Source organism: Prinia subflava, chromosome 1 (genome assembly GCF_021018805.1).
Source record: "Prinia subflava isolate CZ2003 ecotype Zambia chromosome 1, Cam_Psub_1.2, whole genome shotgun sequence".
NCBI classification, from domain to species: Eukaryota; Metazoa; Chordata; class Aves; order Passeriformes; family Cisticolidae; genus Prinia; species Prinia subflava.
The window spans coordinates 61,457,942-61,481,590 of NC_086247.1; the positions used below are offsets into that span (position 1 = coordinate 61,457,942).

The 23,649-nt window shown below is 39.2% G+C and overlaps 1 protein-coding gene across 2 annotated transcripts in view; it reads right to left on the reverse strand.

Moving 5' to 3' along the window:
* TEX10 (testis expressed 10) overlaps positions 1-23,649 on the reverse strand; it is a 55,526-nt gene that overhangs the window by 5,521 nt on the left and 26,356 nt on the right. For both annotated transcript variants that reach the window (XM_063398001.1, XM_063397995.1), the window contains exons 11-12: positions 12,090-12,178; positions 10,810-10,943 (exon numbers count right to left, since the gene is read on the reverse strand). In XM_063398001.1, the coding sequence (XP_063254071.1) occupies positions 10,810-10,943; positions 12,090-12,178 (223 nt within the window). The remainder of the gene's footprint in view (positions 1-10,809; positions 10,944-12,089; positions 12,179-23,649) is intronic.

Here is a 23,649-nt window from a genome sequence, read left to right on the forward strand (position 1 = left end):
CCAGGAATTGTGATGTCCTGCTAAGGACGAGGAAGATGGAAGAACCAATACATGAGGAATGGAATCTTCTCTTTGTGCTTAAGGGAATCAGAGAACAGCAAGATCAGATGTTTGAAGGACAAAAGAATTGAAGTCCATGAGTTTTACAAATACCTCAACTAAGCAAAACACATTCCTGTAAGATGCCTCGTGACTCAAAATCTAAAGAGAACTTGCACAGGAGGATCTGACCTGAGGGATTAAATAATGTGATAAGTGTTTTGGTTTTGAGACTTCAGTTTAATCAGGCAGGTCAGGACACCAAAATGAGATAATGACAAAATATCAACTGTGAACATATCAACTGTCTTGTGTCAAAAATAATAGTCCACAACGTTTGCAGCTGGAGGATGGGAAAGGTTAGGGAAATAACCAGTAGCTGAAGGTCCTGTGGTATGAAAACTCAGCCTTAACTAATGTGGATGCCAGTGCTAGTTTAATCAGAAATGGCCAAGCAGCACCATTTGTGGTGGTACAGAAGGGCAATCAGCTTTTTCCAAAATTACATACCACACCTGTTTTTAGCCCCGCTTAATGCCAGCCAAATTCAGGAGATCCTTAACACATCTGCCTAGTGGAACATAACATTCCTGTTAGTGGAACATAACACTGTTGGGCTGTCAGGACATTGCTCATGTTATTCAGTATCACAGGTGTAGTGCAAGTGTTTCATTTGACTAGCAGGACTATTTAAAATCCAATTTCATAGATACTCTTGCACTGAATACTTTTACTATACATTCACTTTATAATGAAACCATATTATTAAAACTGAGTACACGATCCTAAATATAGTAGGGCTATTGTCTGCTGCAATTTGAAAGTGATAAAATATTAAGTGCTCTGGAATATTCCCAAGAAATCCACTCAAAACATCTGTGTTATTAGTAGTGTCAAGGAATAAGTCAAGCTGCAACAGAGGTTATTACTGGGGACTGTCATGTCAAGGACAAACTGTGACACAAATCTGACCTAGTATTTTAATGAGCAGCACTTATACAAAAGGTAAAGCTGCACTGATGAATTCTGTTGCATGACAGCTCCAAGCTGAGAAATCCTGCCAAGGCAGGGGGACTGGACTAACCTACGGAAAAGATCACACAGGTCTGATGAGTAACAGCTACAAAAAAAAAAAAAAAAAAAAACCAAAAAACAGTGAAAAAAGAGTGGTGGGTCACAGGCTTGGAGACTGATAAAAACTTCTGCAGGCAGCTGTGAGTTTTATCTGCTGGAAATGAGAAGGAAATTCTGTAACAGCTGACCACAAGTGGCTGTGATATAACCACAAAAAAGGCAAATGCTACTTCAGGATGTAAAAATAAAGATAATACAAATAGAAGTGCTCAGACAGAATAAGGATCATCTCTTCAGTTCTACTGTCTGAGATCTTACTTAGAATTAGACCATTTCTGACATACTTTTCAGGAAAGGCAAATTCAAACCAAACAGACACAGAAAAATTGCACAAAGAGAGATGCTGTCTTACCACTGTCAATGCAAAGAACTTAGCCTGCCTGGGCTGGCAAAATGACACCCAAGAAGGGATCTTATTGTCACTTAAAAAGTGGTGAAAAATGCTGCACCAAAACAAATGTAACCAAACAACAACTAAACATAACAATGATCATGGCTGGCTGGGAATGCAGATGTGATGGAAATTGGGAAGGATGATTATGAAAGGGGAGAATGCAGGAGACATTTGTTGCTCCTAGGACAGAGCTTGGGCAGTTTACAAAAAGGTTTGCCATATGCTTGTGAGCACATCACACCAGACACAGCCTGCCAGCAAGATCCCTTTTACTCAGTACAGACCCACAAACTAAAATCCTTGAAGGCAAATCCACCAAACCCACCTAGCAAAAAACAGTTTCATTATTAACATTTCACTCTCAGGACTAGACTATGTCTCTAAAACAAGCCCACCATCCACTGATGCTCTCCCCGAAAGGACAAGTTTTGGGAACGTTTCATTACAGGTACAATATGCCCACACTCACAATTCTTCCTGAACTGTCAAGGAGAACAGGCATCATACCACTAGACAGCAGCATAATTCCTTAGAAGGGTTGTGGTAAAGTGCAAGTTGATTTTTCAATCTTTTAGATCTTTCTGACCCTCAAAACAGCACCACCATTCCCTACATCAGCTCTGTTTTCCTGCAATTAAGTGGGAGAGGCGATTCTTTTCAATTCCATAAATTAAATCCTGCTTGAAATGGCTTTCGTACCAAATGCCTGTTATAAAAAGTGAAACTGAAACGTTTTTAGACATGGAAATGAAAGGAAAAGAAAACTTAATTATCACATGAAAATTAGTATTTTCCCTGACAATTTATTTTCCTTAGGCAAGGTTTTGCATGATGTTTAATTTCCATAATAAAATGTCACAGCTGATTCATTACATTACATTTGATTAGCATTTATCACATTTTTGGCACATTCATAGATTGATTTTGGACCAAAGCCAGAGTTATTTTGTTTCAGAGCAATCCTGAAGTGAATGGACTGAGAACAGGCATTTTTCATCAGGGAGGGGTGGGTTTTTCTTTTTGAGGCAAGTATTTTATAACAGGTTTGGCTTAGGCTTAGACGTTTTGTTGGGGTGTTTTTTTCTTCTCTTTTTAATTTTGTTTGAATGTTCACTTGGATAAATTAACCTAAAGAAAAGCATTCTCTTAAACACGGGGATTATCTGTTAGCACTGTGCAGCAAATGCTACAGGCTCCATTGGCAGATTTTCAAACCAAACCCTACTGATCAGACAAGCCCAAGTATCACGAGCCACAGAACTGCAACAGCAGGTTCCCTCCCGGTGCTTTGGGAAGTCACTGCTACAGGGGCTCCTTGCCTGCCACACTGAAACTCCAACAGCAGCCAACCACAACAGGGAAGAAAAAAACCCAACAAAAAATCTACCACAAAACAAAATAAACAACCCCAAAGAAATTAAAAAGAAACCCAAAATGCCGGAAAGATCCTTCAGAAGCACAGCCTGACCCAGGTTCTTTGGAGATCCTGACACCATGGAATATTTTACTTCAACTGGATGAGTTAAAAGCATTTTTGCCACGGACAGCCACCCTGACTGACAATGCAATCCCACACAGGCTTTTCACAGTTCTAATGTAGAATCAGAGAAATTCATCAGTGTAATGTTCACCTCTAAGATGCTCTTGCCTCCAGAAGACCGAGTTGGGCTGACCCAAGGAAGCCCAGCCTCAGTGTGAGCCCTCATGGCAACAGGAACAAGCACACCTGATGAACCGAGACTAATGTTCTGTTCATTACTGAACTGTTCCCACTCCCTCAATGCTTCCTGCAACACGACAGAATCCTGGTTCAAAGTCTCAAGGAAACTACTTATCAGCAACTGTCCAGAGACAATTTTCGTATTATTTCAGGTTTAATCATGCTGCAAAGTACTCTTTTTTCAAAGAAAAATTCTCACCTTCCTCTGAAGACACACACGAGCATGAGCACAGAGAGGAACCCAAGCAAGCAGGAAAGATAATGGAGTATTGTAGCGAGCCACTGTGTGGAGTCAGACCAAAGGCAGTTCAGACTCCCTGAGAAGTGATTTTATTGAAAAAAGAAAGTTGGCACACACCAGATACTATAACCTAAGGTGAACTTTAAAATATATTTTTCAACTCGCATCGACATGTACCTCAGACATGGATAACTAAAATGTAACAGGCTGTTCTGCAGTGAATTCCCCAGCCCTCGTGCAATGCCTGTTTGGAGCAGGACTGTATCCAGTGTAACATGTTAGTGCGGAGCGCAGAAAACGAGACGTTTTCAGGTGATGGGGCAGGCAATGAAGCTTGGCGTCTGAAGCTTGGCCAGCTCCCCCGAAGCACCCTCGCTTATCAGACACTGTACTCCCCTGACAGGTGCTGCTTCTCTTTCTGAAATAAATTGATTTGACAGGGCAATATTAACAGTGCCCTGAGTTGTTGAGAAAGCTGCGTACAACAAGAGATCTTTGTTCATCTGCCTTGGGTAAGCTCACGGGGGCGGATGTGAAAGATATTCCTGATTCACTGACTCCAGAAAAAAAAAAAAACCTGAAAAAAACCCCATAGAAACCTCCACACGAAATCCCTACACATTCACAATAAAACAAAACAAAACCAAAGTTAAAAAAAGAAACAGCCAAAAAGAGGAACAGAGTCTGCAGGAGAACATTACACAGGTGAGCAACAAGGGAAAAAACCACACTGTTGGGCTAATTTTACATTCAGGGTAGCAAAATTGGAATGCAGAAACTTATTTAAGAATTCCAAATGCTTAAGAACCTATATGGTGTTCCACATATTGCTAGAGACTCAGTATTTCCAAAGTCTTAGAAGAATTATGACACACAGTTCATGTCCTGGTCACAAACAGGGTAACTGCAGCACACAAACTCATCTTGCATCTGCTAACTGTGATGGTTGTGTGGCTGCAGGCTCCTTGGCTGTCATGGGGTCTGATACAAAATCTGTATTTGAGAATCAATTAAACGAAGGGAAGTTATCTTTATTTGCCACTGGACACAAATACCTGAATGGCAAGCACCACAGCTCACCTCCTGTGCAACAACTTGATCACATGTTCAAGTCTGATACCAGCAAGGTTTGGTGCTACAAGGCAGAGAGGGCTAGAGACAGTCACCCTGGTTCTCTGAGTGAGGGGCATTCCTGAGAATACTGTTATCAGCAAAACCAGGCTGTACTCTCAACAGCCACTTTGCTATCCAAGAGGAGACAACACCATACCTGAAATCACAGGTCAGGTTCTCTTCTCAGAGCCATCTTACTAACAAAATTCAAAGAAAGGACATCACAAAACAGCTTTTGTTTCATCCTTTTGCAGCCATAATATGCCCCTCTTTCACAGCTCTGCAGCTTCCTCACAGCTATAAAATGTCACCACAGCCAACTGCTCCTCCTTGGGATGCCTCCTCGTCAGACTACATGCAGGACAGTCAAAGGAACACCTGATGCTGAAGTCTCCAAATTCACGTGCCTGCCTCTTCTCCAAATGAAAGGGCTTGGAAACACAGAAAACCCTACACTTAGCTCTTGTCCCACAAAGCCTGTCTCTTGAGCAAATTTAGGTTAGGTATCACAAGCCAGGATTTGAATATAAAGCAAAATACACAGGACCTGTGGAGTTGTAAATTCAAGCTATGTGCAGTAACACTGCAGTGAGCTCCCAGCTCCAAGGTGTTAAAAGATATGCTGGAAGTATATGATGCAGGTACAATGGAGTACTGGCCTGAAGAGCAGCTTAGGTTTTCTGGAAGTTTGTGTTTTACTGTACGTGTTTTACTGGTGGGGGTTTGTTTTGGTGCTTTTTTGTTTGCTTTGGGTTTAAGTTTTATGTCTTATGAAAGTGACCTTTGAAAAATATGTTTCTTAATTTTAGGAGGCATTTGCTTTACTTAAATTATTTCCCTTCTGTTTCTCTGGACTTTGCATTATTTTCCAAGAAAACAATTATTTTCACCTCTAAACATTAAAGCTGGGATAGGATCTAGCTTTACTAAACACTAACAGGCTTATACAGAATTTTTTCTCTTCCTTAAACAAGATTAAAATTGTACCATATTCCTAGTTTAGAAAGAAAATTTATTTACACTTAGCTGTCTTTTCTCCCCAGTAATTCCAACCTGTGAATCCCAATAAAGACAACAAGTTGAAATCTTTCAGGAACCTCAATTCAAAATCTAGATTGTAAAAAATTTTTGAGGTTTTTTTTTTTAAGCATTAATTTCTGCTTCAAGTTAACCTAGAGAACTACAATACCACCATTTACTTCTCAAGACTAGCATCCTTGCAGGGCTTTTAATTTGTGTGCACTGACTTGCTATCTTTATTGATTTGCTGTAATTTTTCATAGCACATCTGTGCAGATCCAGCCTTCCCAACTGTACTTCACTTATAAGACTGAACAGGTTTTGACACGGATTAGTGTCTTACACTACACACATCTCAAGGTTTTTGAATTCAAGTCTGCTTTTAAAAGCAGCTGACCTTCCCTGGTGTTTGGTCTTACACATTTTAAACAATTGGTTGAATATTTTATTTCTTTGAATCAGCTGTGTGCTCAATACAGCTCTGGAATCCCGACTTCAAGCAACCCTCAAATTATCATTTGCTTTCCCCCTCTGCAATGTTCAACCGTCACAAATATCAAATATTACAACAGAAATTACCATGTATACACGGTTACCTTGTTAAACTCTTCATTTCTGTGGGCACTTTTTCATTTGATCCTGGCAGAGCAATTCAATTACAGGGGAGTGAACAATATCACTGACAAACACTATGGGCACAGTTAAAATGAGCCAAGGCTAAAGCTCTTCCCTCGGGCTGCAACCATTTATTCTGGAGTCCCATTTATTTCTGCTACAGGGGGGTGATTTTAAATAATTGGCTTTAACAAGACAGAAGTAATTTTAAGCAGAAGTTCCTCCAGAAAAGGAACCAAAGTTCCCACATTTAACATCTCTAAGACAAATCATGAAGACTAACCTTTAGAGCTATGCAAAACAGCATTAAAAGAGACACTTTTCTGAAGCATTGCTCCTTAACTGAAAATCACCACCATTCAAAAGCTTCTAAAAAAATATTACATGGTCAGACTGCCGCAATTCCAATCACCACTCTTGAGACAAAAGAAAAGTAATTTACAAACAATATCCACCCCAAAACAGGTTTTGTTAAAAACTAAAAGCAGTATCAGACGTGCCTTTGTTACTGTTACCCGCATGCTACCAGGTGCCCTGGCTATAATAACACTCCAGAAGTCCAAACTGCAGTATGAAATGCCTCAGGTTATTCCTTTCCTCTGCAGAACTTGCCCCTTTCTCCAGAGGCACACTGCTTTCTCTCCCGCATCTCTGGCACGCGTGCGTTATGCGTGGAATTCCCTCTTACAGCTCTTAGAAACACACAGCACCCATTGCACAGCTACAGACAGGGGGGTGGCACTGCCTTCCCCTGCACTGGGAAACAAAGCTGAGCTGTGAGCAGTAAGGCCAACAAGCTGTGGCCTCCAGAGTCACACCTGGGACCCCTCCTCAGTCCCACCGCCCTGGCTGCTCCTGCCTCACAACCCCGACACCCCACCGGCCGAGCGACGGCTCCCGCAGGCTGCTGCTGCCAAGCTGGAGGCTGCAACAGAGCCACAACACACCCTGTGCTAATCTAGAGCTTTTCTCTTCCACCTGCTTCTTCTCATAGAACTTACGGGCAATTTGTATTTGCAACTTTGTTCTTTTCAGCAGAGAGCTAAAAACTAACAATGGTTTAAACAAAACTAGAGGTGAAGAGATGAAAGAAGATGGTGGAAGGACCAATAGGAATCTGATCACTAGTCTCATTTGTTGATAGGAAACCATCAAATCCTAATTCCATCAGGGTTTCTTATTTATTTTCACCCACATTAAAATACTTTTCCATTGAGAGGAAATCCTGAATTACAACTACATAATAGGAACTCTTAAACAAACAATTCTAAACACAGAGTAGGGGCCTGGTCTGCAGCCAACGAGCACTGTTCTCATTTAGCAGGTATTTAAAATTACTACAAACATTTTGCTTAACATTACAGCATCACCATAAACCTCCTTATCCAGCAAGGGAACAGATGAAAGATTAACATTCAGAAGCTCTGCACTGTACCAAATTCCACCACAGGCATGACTAATTCAAGCTGGGGTTTATTATTTCCTGTAGCACTTCTCTGTCTAAATAAAGCAATTTTCTGCCACAGCTAGAAATATTTTGACTCCAAAATTCTATCACACCTTGAACTATGCCCACTTGGAAGAAGGCAGTCTCCAAACCTACCTCCCTCAAACCCAATGCCCACAGAACCCTCATATCACACTGTCTTTCCAGACACCCTAGGAGAGCCTCAGGATTTGCTGGCAGTTTTCTTCTCCCCAGAGCCTGCAGCTCTGGGGTTTGCTTTTTTGACCGGGTTTTTGTTGTTGCTGTTTAGTTTTCTGGGGATTTTTTTCTTTTTGAGAGCAAATTAGCTTGTTCAGTACCTACTGAAAACTACTTGATCTACTTGAAGAAGTATTCCTGTGCAGCTTGTGGCAAATCTTGAATTGAAAGGTTTTTATCAAGCCTGTCTTTTTCTCCTTTTTTTCCTTCTTTACCTTCTTGGTTTTAAAAAATTGTCCAGACTCCAAATCCCAAGGTTTTAATGGACTACAGTCCCCAGAATAATTTCTTCAGAAACTGAACATTATATAGCATAGTGGTCAACATGTTTGAGATTGGAGGATGGAACTCATACAGAGAAAAGGTAAAAGCCCCCCAAAACTTAAAGAACACAGTGCTGTATTAGATATTTAAAAACAGAAAAAAGTAATCTAAAAGCTGAAGAGCTTCAGCATGGTTTTGTTTATGCATCATTCACCATATCTGTGACTGCATCTGAAATCAAAACCAGACAAGTGAAAAATGAATGGAACTCTGCAACTCATAAAAGGAAGTGGGTGCCTCAATACCAGTGATCACCTCATTGGAACACAACCAGATATGCCACCATTATTACCAGATCAGAGGCAAGAATATCTTCATTCTTCTCCAGTATGAAAGCAACCTACTGAAGAGGTGCCCCTAATTTTGTTCACAAAACTCCATGTGAAGAAAAAAAACCTAGCAAACCTGGGGAGAACACACCAAACAGCACTGCAGTACCTGGCAGGCCTTTAATGGGAGCAGTCTGACTTTTAGATCAAATGTAAGTGTAACAAACCTACCAAATAAAAGAAAACAACAAACCCTTACTCATACTGTGAATTTCATTATGTCTAAAAAGCAAAAATAATGAAGAGATTTGTTGACGGTGAAACAAAAAGACCTGTTTTTTTTTCAGAAGGAGTTTTCAAATAGTCACAGACTCCCTAGAGTTGGAGGGAATACCCTCAAGTTCCTCTAATCCAAGGTTCCTGCTCAAGTGGAGTCACCTGGGGCAGGTCACCCTGCACTGTGTCCAGCTGGGTTTTGAGTACATCCACAGACCGGAACAAGAATGCCTCTAGGCTACTTATTCCAGTATTTGACCGCCCTCACTGGAAAAATGCAACAGTTCAGAAACTTTTGGTTAAGAGCCTACAAAATCAGGTGGGTCTAGAAGGTCTCATCCTTCTTTACACAGATTTTTGATGCATGGGATTTTTGCTCCTATTCTCTTCCACAAAATAGTCTCCAGGGCTGACACAAGTGCAGAAGCAGTGCAGTGTTCCACAGGATGTCCAAATCATCTTTCATTACTAACCAAGGATATCCAGCTCTTCACTTAGTGACCACCATCCCCTTCTAACAACCTGGGAGAGCACCCTGTATCTTTCCTGAGAAAAGGTACTTTAACAAAAGTGAGTCTCAAGCTTCTGAAAATACTGACTCTCCTTGATAGCACCAAAACACTGAAGACAGTGGTAGAAGAGACTCAAACTTGCAACCAGGAACCAAAGGCACAAAAAAGAACTCAAACTACTTCACTGTTCCCTGTGTGAAAATAATCCTATTTCACTGCCAACTTTGAAAGATTTATGGAATAGAAGCAAAAAGAAGAAGGAGAAAACACTAAAGGTGACATCTGCAGAAACAGTTAAGGTGTACATAAACCCTTCAGATGCTGTACCGGATTATGCTAACTCTGAGAAACAAATAATTGCTCTGTGCACTCACAGAGCAACAGGACATGGAAAAGAGAGCATTCTGATCCCTCCATACTGGAGAAAGGTATTTTGGTGAGAAAACACTTCACTGCTGTCCAGAAGACACAAAGCAAAACAAATTAGAAAGTTCAACTGCTCCACAGGCAAAATAACTGAAGGCAGGACACCTAAAAATGTGTGTCAGTCATGGCACCAAACAACAGTCCTGCTTAAAATACTTTCTAATACATAGCAGCACACATTCAATGGGTATCTCAGACTATCATAAATTTCAGAACATTATCACTTGAACACTGTGAAGTAGCAGACATCTACTATATTGCTTTCTTGAATGAAAAAACATATAACTAAAACATTATGTTTCGCTCTTCCTTCTGAATTCAGGACTATGATTTCATAAATACTCTCAAATTGGCACGTCATCAGAAAATGATTTCATAAAGCGGTTTCTGGTGAGCTAAACAATAAAAAGAGTTGATGCAGAAAGACAGCTAATGCACCTGTTTTGAATAAAATGTGGTGGCTCAAATCCCTTTAGAACCAACAATCAAATTAAGTTTTCAACTCTTATGATGTTAGGTACTGAATTAAGAGTGAAGTTTCTAATCCCAGCATATTTTGGTTAACTAATCAGGAATCATTCAGAATAATGACTAATGCCAACTTAATATTGCTTCCAAGCTGAAATTTATTTAATGCAAGTGCTTTTAATTACTAGTGGCACTTATTCTCCAGGAAAACTCTTTATAATTAGTATTTTTACAATTAATTTGTTTTTGAAAGCCAAAACATATTGCTGGTCCTAATATTAGCGCTTAAGAATTTCCACCAAGGTTTCTGATTTTCCAATTTTTTTCTTGAGTATTGCTTTGCACACTACATGTCTAAACATTCGACTTTCAAAGCAGCTTCCTCCAAAATATTATGCAATGGCTGTAGAAAGATGTTGGCTGCTCAACAGCTTTTGTATTTTTCATTCTTTTTTCAACTCAAATCACAACAGGATTTAGGCATCTGTAGAAAAGGGATGGAGAGCACTCAGAGTTTGTATGCTGTCATTTAGAATTAGTGTTGATGTATTACCTCTGTCACAGCCCAGTGGTGTAAAAACTGGTCCAGATCAGTTAGGTAAAGACGGATAGGTGAAAGCTGTGTCTGGCTAATGTGTGGTTTTCCTCTAATGCCCTGGAGACTAGTCAGCTCCTCTCTTGAAAACCCTGGGAAGAAGAAGCAGTACAACAGTATCACAAAACAAGCCAAACAGTGTTCTACTTCAACAGCATCATTGACAAACACTGTCTTTTACACCAAGTCAACATAACAATTTTTTGTTGAAAGCTCTTGCTCTTTGATAAGTATATCAAAGTACAAATTTTGACTTTTGACAGAAAACAAAAATATTTTAAAAACCCAATAGTACTATAATGTGATACAAAAAAACTTTAAGAGGCCAGTGTCATGCTATTTTCAATATATGTCTCTTTTAAAAAATAACAAAAACAGGTATAATGCAAAATATTTCATGTGTTCACAATAACTCAGTAACCTCAGTAATAAATAATATAACCTCAGGGTTTAAAAAATACCATCTGGCTTATTACTGCTAGTCAGGTATTAGATGTTTTAGTAAAACAGGACAACTACTCCACAAGAGTTACTTGGGCTTTGCTTGCATTTTCTATGCCACCAGTTCAGCACTCTTTTTACCACTTTAGGAACAAAAAGGTAACTTTGAAAACAAAGTAGCTGAACATTATAAATAACAAAGGTGACAAAGCAAACACACTATTTTTTACCACATCACAAGTTAGTGGGAGTTACTTCTTAGCAATATGACACCATTTTAACCACTGTAACTTCCCAAAGTTGCATCACCACCGAATACAACTATTTTTATAGCTGAGTAAGAACAGAGTAGCAGAAGTAGCTCTGCTCACACACTGACGTTGGCCAGCTCGCTTTAATGTACTGTGATTACTTTATTTTGATGGAATGTCTTTAACAGCGTAAGCACATTCACAGGAAATCCCAGAGGCACTCATTTATATTGTTATGAGCCAATAAAAGGCATTCACTTCAAGCTTGGAAAAAAAATCTTGTTTATGTCATATGCTGAATTTAGGTTTTCCTCATACTTTCCTAAGAAAGTTGCTAGAATGAAGAAAAAGTATGCAAATATTTATCCCAAATGGAAAAGTGTAAAAATACTGCCAAAAATCAGATCAAGAAAATAAAATCTCATATCAAAAATATACTTTCAGGAAGTACTTACTAAACCATTTACTCTAAATTAAATTCAGTAATTGACTATCAAAACAAATTTCATTTTGTTAATTCTGAATTATTACATTCATATGAATTACCTATAAGGGTTGAAAACAAGAAGCTGAAATAGTCCACATCATTCACTGAATTATCCTGCACTTGGCACTTCCAGCCTGCAAAGGATGATCTACACAAAACCAATAGCAGACAGTTTATTAAAAACCATATAATTAAGACTTCACAACCGACCTGCACAATACAATCAATTAACATGCCTCAATTGTTATGGTTTTAGCCTTCCTGTTTCTAGTGGTGTTACAATAGCATTTTAAATAGCTTCAAAACCAGAACTGGCTCTTTTAAAGACAAAACTTACTGAAATTCGTACCCCTGCATAGCCTTAGGTTGCTAAGATGATTAAATTAACCAAGATAGCGATCTTTCATTAATACTGGTATAATCTTCAGTACAGTGATGACACCGTAAATTAAACTAATTTATGTCCCTTACTTGGTAAAAGTCTTTACATTACAAATACTGGGCTATATTTTTTATCATATCCATTACTTTTAATACATGAAATACAAACCCCATCTGAAAGCAGTCTCAGCATCTCTTTCAGAACTGCTGAAACAATTGGACACAGCTAAGTTAAAAAGTTGGTTGGAGATCCAGAACACAAAAAGGAGCAATATGCAAAGACAGGAGCAAAGCCGTTATCAAAGCTGTCTGACACTTTCTATCTCAGGGGCAATCTGGAACAGGGGGAGCCTACACCAGCCTACTTTGGTGTCTCACGTTAGAAGCCAGTGCCTGTGGGAACTCGGAGCAAGCAGACACCAGTGACCACCCAATGGCAGAGTCTGGCTCACGTGTCGGTGCTGAACCAGGAGGAAGCCGGGAGCTGGCAACAAGGACATCTCACACATGCTTTCCTCACAAGGCTGCAGCTCAGACCCACATCACATTATGCAAAAACGCATATTATTCAAATTGCCTTGTATGCTGCTTTTGGCACTGGCACTGCACACTACGGATCCTTGCTGTAAGAGATTGCTGCTTTCCACTCTTACAATCTTGTGAAATTTCAGAGCTTCTGAATGCAATTTTCCAAGCCAACTATCTGCCTCAGATCTTTTTTTTTTCCTAATTTCTCTGTGCCAACAGCCAAAATGGCTTAGCCCATGGGTAACAAAAATTCTGGAACGCTTGTTATGCAGGAATTTTTTACAGCTCCCCGTGCTTTAGGAGCAAAAATATCAAATTTGGAACACTTTTGTGCCAGGCATATACATTTTGCCACCCACAAAAATCCATCCACAATATTTCAGCAACCACAAAAATGATAGCTAGAATATGCACATGTCTGGACTTACTCAAAAAGAAAGGAGAGAAAACCCTGGAATGTCAGAATTTCATTAAATTAAAGAAAAAAATCAGGATTCCATCAGACTACCATGTAGGATAGTTAACTCTAGGGAGGGAAAACATCATTGTTAGGTGAGAGAGCACAAAGTAAAGCTTTATTAAATAAAGCTCCCACTTCACACTGAATTCTTAATGCCTGGCAGTAGGGGTTTGCCATATTTTGGTGACGTGGTGACTTTGCAGTGCAGGCAGCTCTGCATGCTCCCTTCTGGTTCCCAGAAGGTTTTTGGTCCTGCCCTGAGGCCTGGCTCACTACTTCCTTTTCTTAACCCACAGTCTCTCAATCTCCCCCCAGCCCTAAGGCTGCTACTTGGCTGCCAAGTTCTCCCAGGACAAATCCCTTGGCCATGGCCAATGGTCTCCCCAGAGAACAGTGAATATTTTCCATCCTTCCAAGGATGTCCCAGTCCCATTCCTTACAGCATGGAAGAGACTTCACACATACTCAACCAAATCAGCAAAGAGCTCTTGCCACTACTTCCCTACATAAGGTGGTTATTCACACAGGAATCGGATCCATACACCAGAAGAGAGAGTGAAATCCATGTCCTGTTCAGCACAGCAGAAGAATCCCCCAAAATCTGATGCATAGGGAACATGAGTCTAACTTGAAGTCACTCATTTTACCAGGACAAGCATCAGGAAGCATGGAGAGAGATTCAAGAGAGTTTAGGGCTTGCCAGTCTAGACACAGAAATTCTAACTGTGATGAAACCACTGAGCAAAATGGTGGGAATGCAAGTGGTTGGGAGAGGTAATGACAGATCAGAAGCTGCAAAGGCAATCAGGCAAATGTGAAAATAAATAAATCTTGGGTAGGAAAAGAGAAAGAAAGAACACGTGATAAGCCCCAATTCAGGAAGTAGGGACTTGGATGACAAATCTTGTTAGAATCTGGTTTAAAATAATCAAATAAAACAAATATTTTTCCATATGGGAAAAATTCCGTTTCCATATGCAACAGTTAGCAGATGCTTTGAATTCCTTACAACAGGACCGGAACACACAAGAATTTTATATAACTTCCAGAAGTGACTGAACAAAAACTCAAGATTCATTGAAGGTTAGCAAGCAGAAACTGCAATAGATTCAGGAGATCCCTGGACAGGAAAAATAATTCCAAAGCTTAATGCTAAACATCTGGAAATCAAACACTTCATCAGTTTTGTTTTCCCATGTGTCTACAAACTCACAAACAGGACAAGCATGTTCAGCATCCTAAGAGAACACCTGGCTATGGGCCACTGGTACAGACATAAGAGGAAGCGGAGAGAATCCCTGCAGTTCTGCCCTGGGAACATGAAGGCAGCATAAGGAACAAATCCTTAACAGAGCTATTAAATAGTTTAATTTAAGATTCAGCTCTACAAGCAGAGCTACACTGAGTCACACACACACAAAATCAAGATCCCAAATTCAGCTGCAGTTTACTTTTTCAGAAAGTGAAAGCTATTACATGCACAGAAGAAGCCTCAATGTTAAAAGAGCATTAAGGTTAAAAATAATCTAGCATTAAATTTAGAAAGTGACAGGGAAGGTTGCCTCTGATCTTCAGCTTGGCCTCTCTGTGCATACACCTTAGAGTACGATAATATTATGTGTCATATTTTCTCTAAAAAGAAAAAAAAAAATCTATGTCTCATTCAAATCATGGATGAATGGATCAATCAATCAGGATTACACCATGAAGGATAACATAGTCTGACCTGTCCCTGCCTTATCATCTATAATGTGCACAGTGTATGAGGCATAATTAAAAAGGTTGAAATATTAGCTCACAAATTCAGGTAGGTTATACAAGATAAATACTTTTCAAAATCGGAGGACAGAAGTCAGTGGTAACACATTTCTTCAAGTATCATGAGATTTTTAGGACAGAATAAGCCCACATTATTTATACTTCAAGCTACTCTCATCCCTTTCTTTTCAGCTAGTTGTCCCTAGTCCTGCAACAGCTCAACAGTGATTACAAGATTAAAATGTCACTAACAGCTGTGGAGAGACACAGCTTCAAGTATTTCTAAGAGCAGCACCTATTTGAAAACTACTTCTCCACTTGTACTTGCAGTGAATTTGAGGGTTTTTTTTGTTTCCAAGACAGAAGATGCTATATATTCTGAAAAATCAGAACCCAAATGTTTCATAGCGAATTCCTAAAGCTATCAGGTATTTCTACATACTTCTGTCTACACCTTTTCCTTGCCTCAGTTCCTCATCTTTAAACTGGGAAAAACATCACCTTCCCATCTCCTGCAGCTGTAGAAATTACTTGAGCACAACAAAAAACTTCCATGAGTGGGGGCAGGGAGGGGGAATACCTTTGTTTTCCTGGTGGGACATAACACAACCGAGAAAACATGGAGCCTCCTACTGAAACAGGGCCAAACTACAACATGAAGCAACCGCTCCTTCGGTGCTCATGATGTACTCCATACAGAAAGCAGGATGGAAAAAAAACATGAAATCATGTAATTGAAACACCACATGAGAATCTCACAATAAATTAAGACCAAAAGCAATGTCCTTCTAATAATACAAACACAAACAGAGCAGCATTACAGCATAGAAGTTTGTTTAAACACAAGTCCAACCAGCCATCATCACCCAAGTGATGATAGAACCCAAGTGTCCATAATGTAAACACTTGTTAAAGCTGCTCACTTTTGAAGTTGACATTAAAGGAAATTAAAAAAATATAAAGAACACAGAACAAGAGAGATTCCATTCTAGGACAGATATTGATGTACTACTAGTACACTAAAAATTATTTTTTAAGTCTTAGTTTAATATATTAAGACTACCATGAATAATTGGGGACTGTATGCACTTTTAAAGATGCTTGTAAATTACATGTCAGACATCTGACTAAAAAATTATCTGCTTCATATGTGGAAGAGAGGTAATAAGCATATTATAATTTCTCTTTTTTGTATAAATTATTACTGACAATGGGAACCTGTTATCAAATTGCATATGAGAGAGACCTCTCCAGTCATGTAGTCCAAACCCACATTAACTATGATGAATTACATGTTGTAATTTCCATAAGGTCACCTGCTCTCTGTGGGAACCTCTCTTTGGAGGTTTAGAATTGCACCTTTAGGTAACCTGCTCTGTACACCAAATGGTACTAAAAGAAAAGCTGAATCTAATTAACTTAAAAATTACTGCTTCTCTTGTCATTATCAGAGCAAATATTTCTCAGTCAAAGCAAGTGTGCAATGCATTCCTCTTATCGCTTGCTACAAACTTTTCTTTTAACTCCAGATGGACTTCACTACTTTAGTTCATACTGCTGTTGTTTTCAGGTTGTCTATATCACACAGCTGCAAAATAAAACAACTGCAGTTTGTGCACAAGTGGTTATTCCTCAAATGCTGACTACTACCTCTGTGCCTCCTGACCTCAACTAGCTACTCAGTGACTTGTGGTTCTCATTTAAGGTGTTGATTTTGGCTTACAGAGTCACAAGGAGTCTTTGGGTAATTTAGAGGTCTCTAGCAGAAGAACTCTGATGAACCTTGCTGCAGTCATTTTAGAAATTATCCTTCCACTTGTCCTCCTATAAAACACACTGCTCAAACTCCTGCACAGATAGCAATGCACCTGTCTAGCACTTGCTAAGCAAGTTTTCCTTAGAATTTGGATTGGGGTGGGGTTTTCGTTTTATTTTTTTTAGTAATAAAATTTTTAAAAATGTGTGACTAATTACAACCCCAAGTTCAGTCTCCAAGTATTTTTAAAGTAAAGCATAAAAAAGCAAATGCAAGATTCACAGTTCTTCTGAGGCATTAATACCATCGCCCTTTTGCTCATAACTGTGAGGGTTATAAACACTCACGAAGCGCAAGATCAAGGGTTTGTGTTTTCTTTTCCAGGAAAGTAAAATCCAATTCCCTCACCTTCCAGAAAAATGCTCCCAGCACCATAATTGGGAATATCTAGTGCAGAGCATTCCCAAAGCTTTACAAAATTATTGGAACATTGGCAAGGCAACAGCTTGAGACAAACAACTTGCACTGCGCTAAGTTATTCTATTTTAAATTGATTTTATCAACCACTGATCAAAGATTTAAACCATGCCCTCCCACAACTTTTTTTTTTTTAATTCTAGGTTATAGAATCATTGTAAAAGGAGTTTCCCCTCTATTTCTGTCACTGATACTTCTGTTCCACACAGAACATTTCAAGAGTCACAGGCACAGTCACTAGCTGATTCACTCATTTCCTGAAAAAACCCAACTGCATTCTAGGCTTCAACTCTTTGAAACTGTAATAAAATTTTATAAAATGATTAAGTACACATCCTCAAAATAGTTCAATGACTAAGTCACTGTGTTAAGAAATAGGAAATCAATCTCCCCTTCAGAAGATGACAGTGAACACAGACTTTCCACAACCTCAGCAAGTGCTTTCACCACCAAGATACTATTATTAATTTATTATTAAATTGTCCTTCAGACACATAAGGAGCAGAAAACTTCCCGAAATTCTGCATACCCAGCAGACAACCACTGCATGTGGATGGCAATCAAGCAGGAAAAGGCTACAGGACAGTGGCTCCAGGGACTCTGCCCATCTCTGATCACCAGAGAAGAAACTGTCCTGGTTCCCCTCCCAGAACAACTCCTCAAGATAACCCATTGTAACTTCAAGCAGCTGCAAAAAATATTATGGAACCCAACAAACTGAAAGGGAATTACCAGGATGAGATGGCATTCACCTTGCGAGAAGACCTCCAAGAGAAGGCAAGGATGAACTGACCTAGCAGCTGTGAGCTATCTGATATCTGAGAACTTCCCTGACACCTGCAAGAGTATGGAGTAAAAATGCTATGATGTTTTCAGGTGTTTTTAGTTGCTTTTTGGTGGGTTTTTTGTTTGTTTGTTTTAGCTGCTTGGTATGCCTTATTTTTAAAAGTAAGGAAGGTCTGTAACATCAGTGCCTGCACCAGGCAAAATAACACCGTAATGGATGAAATGAGCTGACACGTGAACTCCTGTGTCATGTTTGGGAACAGATAGGATGGTTTCTGAAAGAAATTTTTGCGTGATGCATCTCTTCCAAATCTTGTTAATGGTAGCTGCACATGAATATGAAAGAGCCTATAACACTTAGGAAAAAAATTTCCAGAAATTTAAGAAGTCTCAGGGTAGGAACAAAGGTCCTTCTATCAAGACGTAATTGGTTTAAAGGCAGGAGATGGTAGGTAGAACTGATCAGCTCATACAGCAGAAGACAGACATTACTGGTGACTACTAAGGAACAATCCAGAAAGAGATGACAAAAGTCCACAAGCATTCACATTATTTAGTACACATAAGTACTTCGAAGTGTAAGTTAATTAAGGCTACCCTGTCTTTTTTGTCTCTTGACAAAGCAATTTGGTCATTTTATCTACCTAACAGTGGAAATGACACAGCAGCACCTCCCTGTTCTGTTTTGCAGCTCGTCAGGATAGATCAGAGCAGCTCTTTTGGCATATCCACTTCAGCTAAGGCCTCGGAAATACAAGAATCAAGTGGTTCTTCCCCAATAGCCAAAATAATCACGGTGCAACCAAGGATCATAAAGAACTGTTTCCACTGCATGAAACAGGGCTGAGTGTTCCTTCACAAACCAGGGCCACAGACACATACAACAGCACTCCTTTACCACTTGTGAATCTTCCCTTGTGATCAACCAGAAATTTCATTGAGAAAAAAATCTTTACTGATACACAGAGAAGTGTAGAGAAAAGGCTTCCTTGGTTCTTTTGGCATCCTATTTTTATGATCAGTGCTACCTTTGACCTCTTAACACAGCAAGTCTAACATCAGCCCAGAGTTTATCAACACAGAACTGTCCAGGTACTGATCAGTATGCATCAGAAGTGGGAGATTTCCACACAGATACTGCAGCATCCTTCCCTTAGCTCTAGAGGACCCATTCAAATCCTTCAGCACAGAGCCCAGGGGTCACTGTCTGAGCCCAGAAACACTGCTCTGCTGATAAAACCACATTGGGACAACACTGTACAGGTGTTCTAGCCAGCCTTCTCACAGGACTGTCATGAACACTGCATGCCTTACAGCCAGTCAGCTGTGTAATGACAGCTGCATTGTCTGAGTGCCATTTAAAACAGTGCTTACACATAAAAACACCTGTCAAATACGAGGTAATGGATCACTTATGGAACTACCTATGAGCATGGAAAGTGTGTTACAATACATCCCAAACGCTTCCATATTATCATTGTCAGGAACTGTGTGTATAAACTACAAAATACACTGAAAGGAGCAAAATCACATGCAAGTACCACACCAAGACTACTGCACCTCTGTGGAAGAAAAATACACAACATTTTCTCCCAGTGCAGGCATGTATTTGCACTTCTGTAAAACATGTTCTTTTAAAACATTAAAAAGCCCTGTGCCAATATTTATCTCAGCTTTGGCACAGTTTATTCCTGTTCAGCTTTAATGAAAAATAATTTCTGTCAGATTGAAATACAACTGCAATAAAGTATAAACTCATGTCCCTGCCTCAACTTAATCAAATCAGTTTTGAGTTCTACTGCTAATGAGGATCAGCACTCTCAGTTTTCATATCAGTTCTAAAAAAGACAGGAAACCATGACTGTCACAAAATGATGTTGAAATAGCTTAAAAAAAAAAAAGAGAGAGAGAAAAAACCAAAAAATTGAATCTTTGAATACTTCTCCAACTGAATACCCATCTCATCATTCAGACCAACATAGCTAGGGCCTGAATGTAAGACCCAAGAGTAAGTGAGGGGTTTTTATCTTCCTTTTCCTCCAATAGGTTACCATGTGTAGCCACTGGTTTGTTAGGGTGAGGTTTGTGTTTTAACTTTCATTATCTCTTTTGAAGGATCAAGTCTTTCCATTTGAAAATGCGGCAAAATACAACAACCATCTGAAAGGAATTACCAGGGATTTGAGGAAAAATATGAAGCCTATTTTAAGAAAACAACAATTTAAGTTATGCATTGTTAAAAGTAAGCCTGTCAGCTGCTCATTTGCTCCAGAGCTGCAGAGGTTGTTTGAAGCAAAGCACTGCTCTCACATTATAAATGAGAGCACAAATCAGAAGAAACATTCACTAATGAGCAAACGGCATTTACTCACGGCGGCAATTGTAGTGCAGCAACATAATTCTTCTCCCTTTGATTAGGAACCTCACACTACAACCAATCTGGGGGAAAATTTAGGGGCTGTGTCCTTAAATACAAGCTTGGACTTCTCCCTCTTTCAAGTCCCAGCCATTTACAAAACAGTGAGCAAGAAAAAGGGAATTTGCTGACCAGATGTGGGTGAAGGAATGCACTGTAACCCACCCCAGGGTCTGATTCTCAAGAGCTACAGATCCTTTCTCATCTTGCAGCAAGGAAAATAGAACATTTTTTTAACCTTGATCTCCAGTGGTACCTCAACAGGGAAAAGCTAGCATTTTGAAAGCACACTCTAATGTATAGTTAATTCAATAGTGCCCCAAGCACTTTTGTCACCATTTTAATACTTTCCTCCTTTACTTTTGTTTCTAAATTGAGGGGTGTAAAAATACAGCCAGAAAAGGCACTTCAGTGAACACAGACATTACTGCTGCTGCATTTTTCCTAGCAACCCATTCATAACTATTATACCTCTCTATAAATGTATGACTTTTGACTTATCTTCCAAGATGTACTGAGCTGACTTTCCATTATATACCATTTGTAGTGAATTGAGAGTTTCCTCTTCCCTGTTTTGTGTTACTTATTTAATATGAAGTTGGCTAATTTGGGCAAAACTTCTGTTTTATCGATGTCTTTTTAAAATAAATATACTGTTCTGGAATATTTTCTACATTTTACTTTCATGAGAATTACTGAATTCAGTTGTTCTATCAGTGCTGCTAACCATAATAATGGGTTACAATATCCTCTCAAAGTTCTCTCCTTGTTGCAAACACTTTGGGGGAATGTACTATTTTTCTTTTTTTTGCCTACAAATATGCATCCAATAATTCTTTAATTAAGTAGTATAGAGAGTTTTTGTTAGCTACATTTTGCATTCTCACTGTGCCTCCTCATGCTGTACTGGCAAAGGTTGCAGATAAAATAACTAGGATGGCTAAATCAAGAAAAATTAGCATTTAATTACAAAGGAAATATCCATAAAGAACTCTATTATAACCCTAAAATATCTCTGAGAAATGTATCTGAACACCCAGAATTTTACACCTTACAGCAAACAAATATTAAAATGTCCATCTCAGTTCATTCTAAGCACCAGATTCCAGAGAATAGCAGGAACCAACAGGCATGCCTGGATGCTTGATGAGATGCCAGCTGAGCTCCCCCATTCTTGTCTGGAAAGCAGCAGAATATCTTAAAGGCACTACCTCTTAAGAGAAGAGTCCATTTACAGTTACATCAAGCAGAATGCAAGTTACCCCCAGGGTTATCTCAAACCTGTGAAAACTTGGAACTCCCACACAATTTAGGCCAGAGAGCACTCAGCTTTCATTTATATGATCGTCACCCTGCTCCTTTCCTACAGCAACAGAAACAACTCTTGGCCAGATCCCAGCAGGGAAAGAGTTCCACAAGAAGAAGAAATGGCTGTTTGAAGCCATTGGAGATCTCATTTATGGACACCCCACTTCAAGAGAGAAATGTCATAAATTAACTCCCACTGTTTTTTATCTAGACAGTGAAATATTATCTGTCTATCTCTATTACAGTGAAATAATTTCCAGACACACTGTTCCAATGGATAAAAAGTTGTAAAACAACCATAACTATTATGCATAAATAAGGCACATAAATAAATGGCATTTCAGTTTCCTTATTTGCACTTCAAGGAATGAGAGGAGAAAGCAAAATTTTCCCATAAAGTCAGCAACCTAACTTCCTGATTTATATATTTGATCACAATCCCATAATCTGCATTTCTTAACCCACAATTCACAGAATAGAACACATAAGTGAGAATACATAAGTACATAGATTATATATATATAATCTTAAACATAGCATCATATACAAAAAGGAAGGAAAAAAGAGAATTCTGTTTGCAAGGGTATCTGACCCTCAATCACCACAAAGTAACTGAGCAGCAACCAAAAACACAGAGCCTGACAAATGGGTTTCTCTGCAACTGTAACAGTACAGAGCTTGGCATGTAAAGGGCACACTATTTTTTCAGGCAAACAAAGTAACCTACCTTACACAAGAAGGTACATTTACAACATTTAATACCTTTCCCCATTTGACAAAAAAAAATTGCCTCAAAGTCAGTCTTTCAACAAGTGCTCAAATAATAAGCACATGCCTCACAAGTTCTTTAAAATCATTTTGAAGTAGTTTTTCTGCTCTATTAATGCAGAAAGCAGGCACAGGAAGATTACACCATTTTTTTTTCCAGCTCTGTCTCTGATACTGCTAAGTTTTATTACCGTAGTCCCTATCACACCATCAATGATTTATGTATTTCTTCACTTCCTGGAGAGAAGTCTACCTGTCTACCTGTCCATATCCATGGCCTCAAGGAATTACCAGAACTCCACCGTCAAGGCAAAGCTAAGACTGGAATTTCAAGCCAAAGATCCACTCATACTATATATTGTATATTCCAAACTTAAACCATTCACCTTTAACTAGCAGTGAACTACTGTCTGCGTATTTAACAGTTATTCCAATAAATCACAAATGAAAAATAAATACGGAAGTTAACTCTTCTAGAAATGTGGCACACTGCATAAAGATGAATTGCCTCTCAATATGTCAAAACAGTACCATCTAAAAGATCAGCAAAAAAATCCATCCAGTAGATTTGATGCAAAACACTTTCTAAAATACTACCCAGACCCTTCCATTTTTCTCCATAAATGTAAGCTCATCAGAGGCTTAAATCAGAGGCCATCTCAGAGAACTCATCTGCTGTCAAGAAGCTGCTCTCTCTCATTTCTCAGGCAGAAGTGACAGACTGCTCACTCATGTCGCTCCACATCCCTCCTCACCTGTTTCTGTATGACATACACCCCAAAACTCTGGCACGCTTCCATCTCTCAGAACTTCACCTGCCTGGATTTACTGAAGCTACTTACATCTCAGATCCCATACAGTAGGCACAAGGCAGGCATTTGAGAAGAACAGCAGGGCAATTAAGTCACTAACACACCTTCTGATCCTCAGTTTCACGTGAAACTCAGCAGCTGTAGCCATCCCAGTGAGCCCAGCACCAGC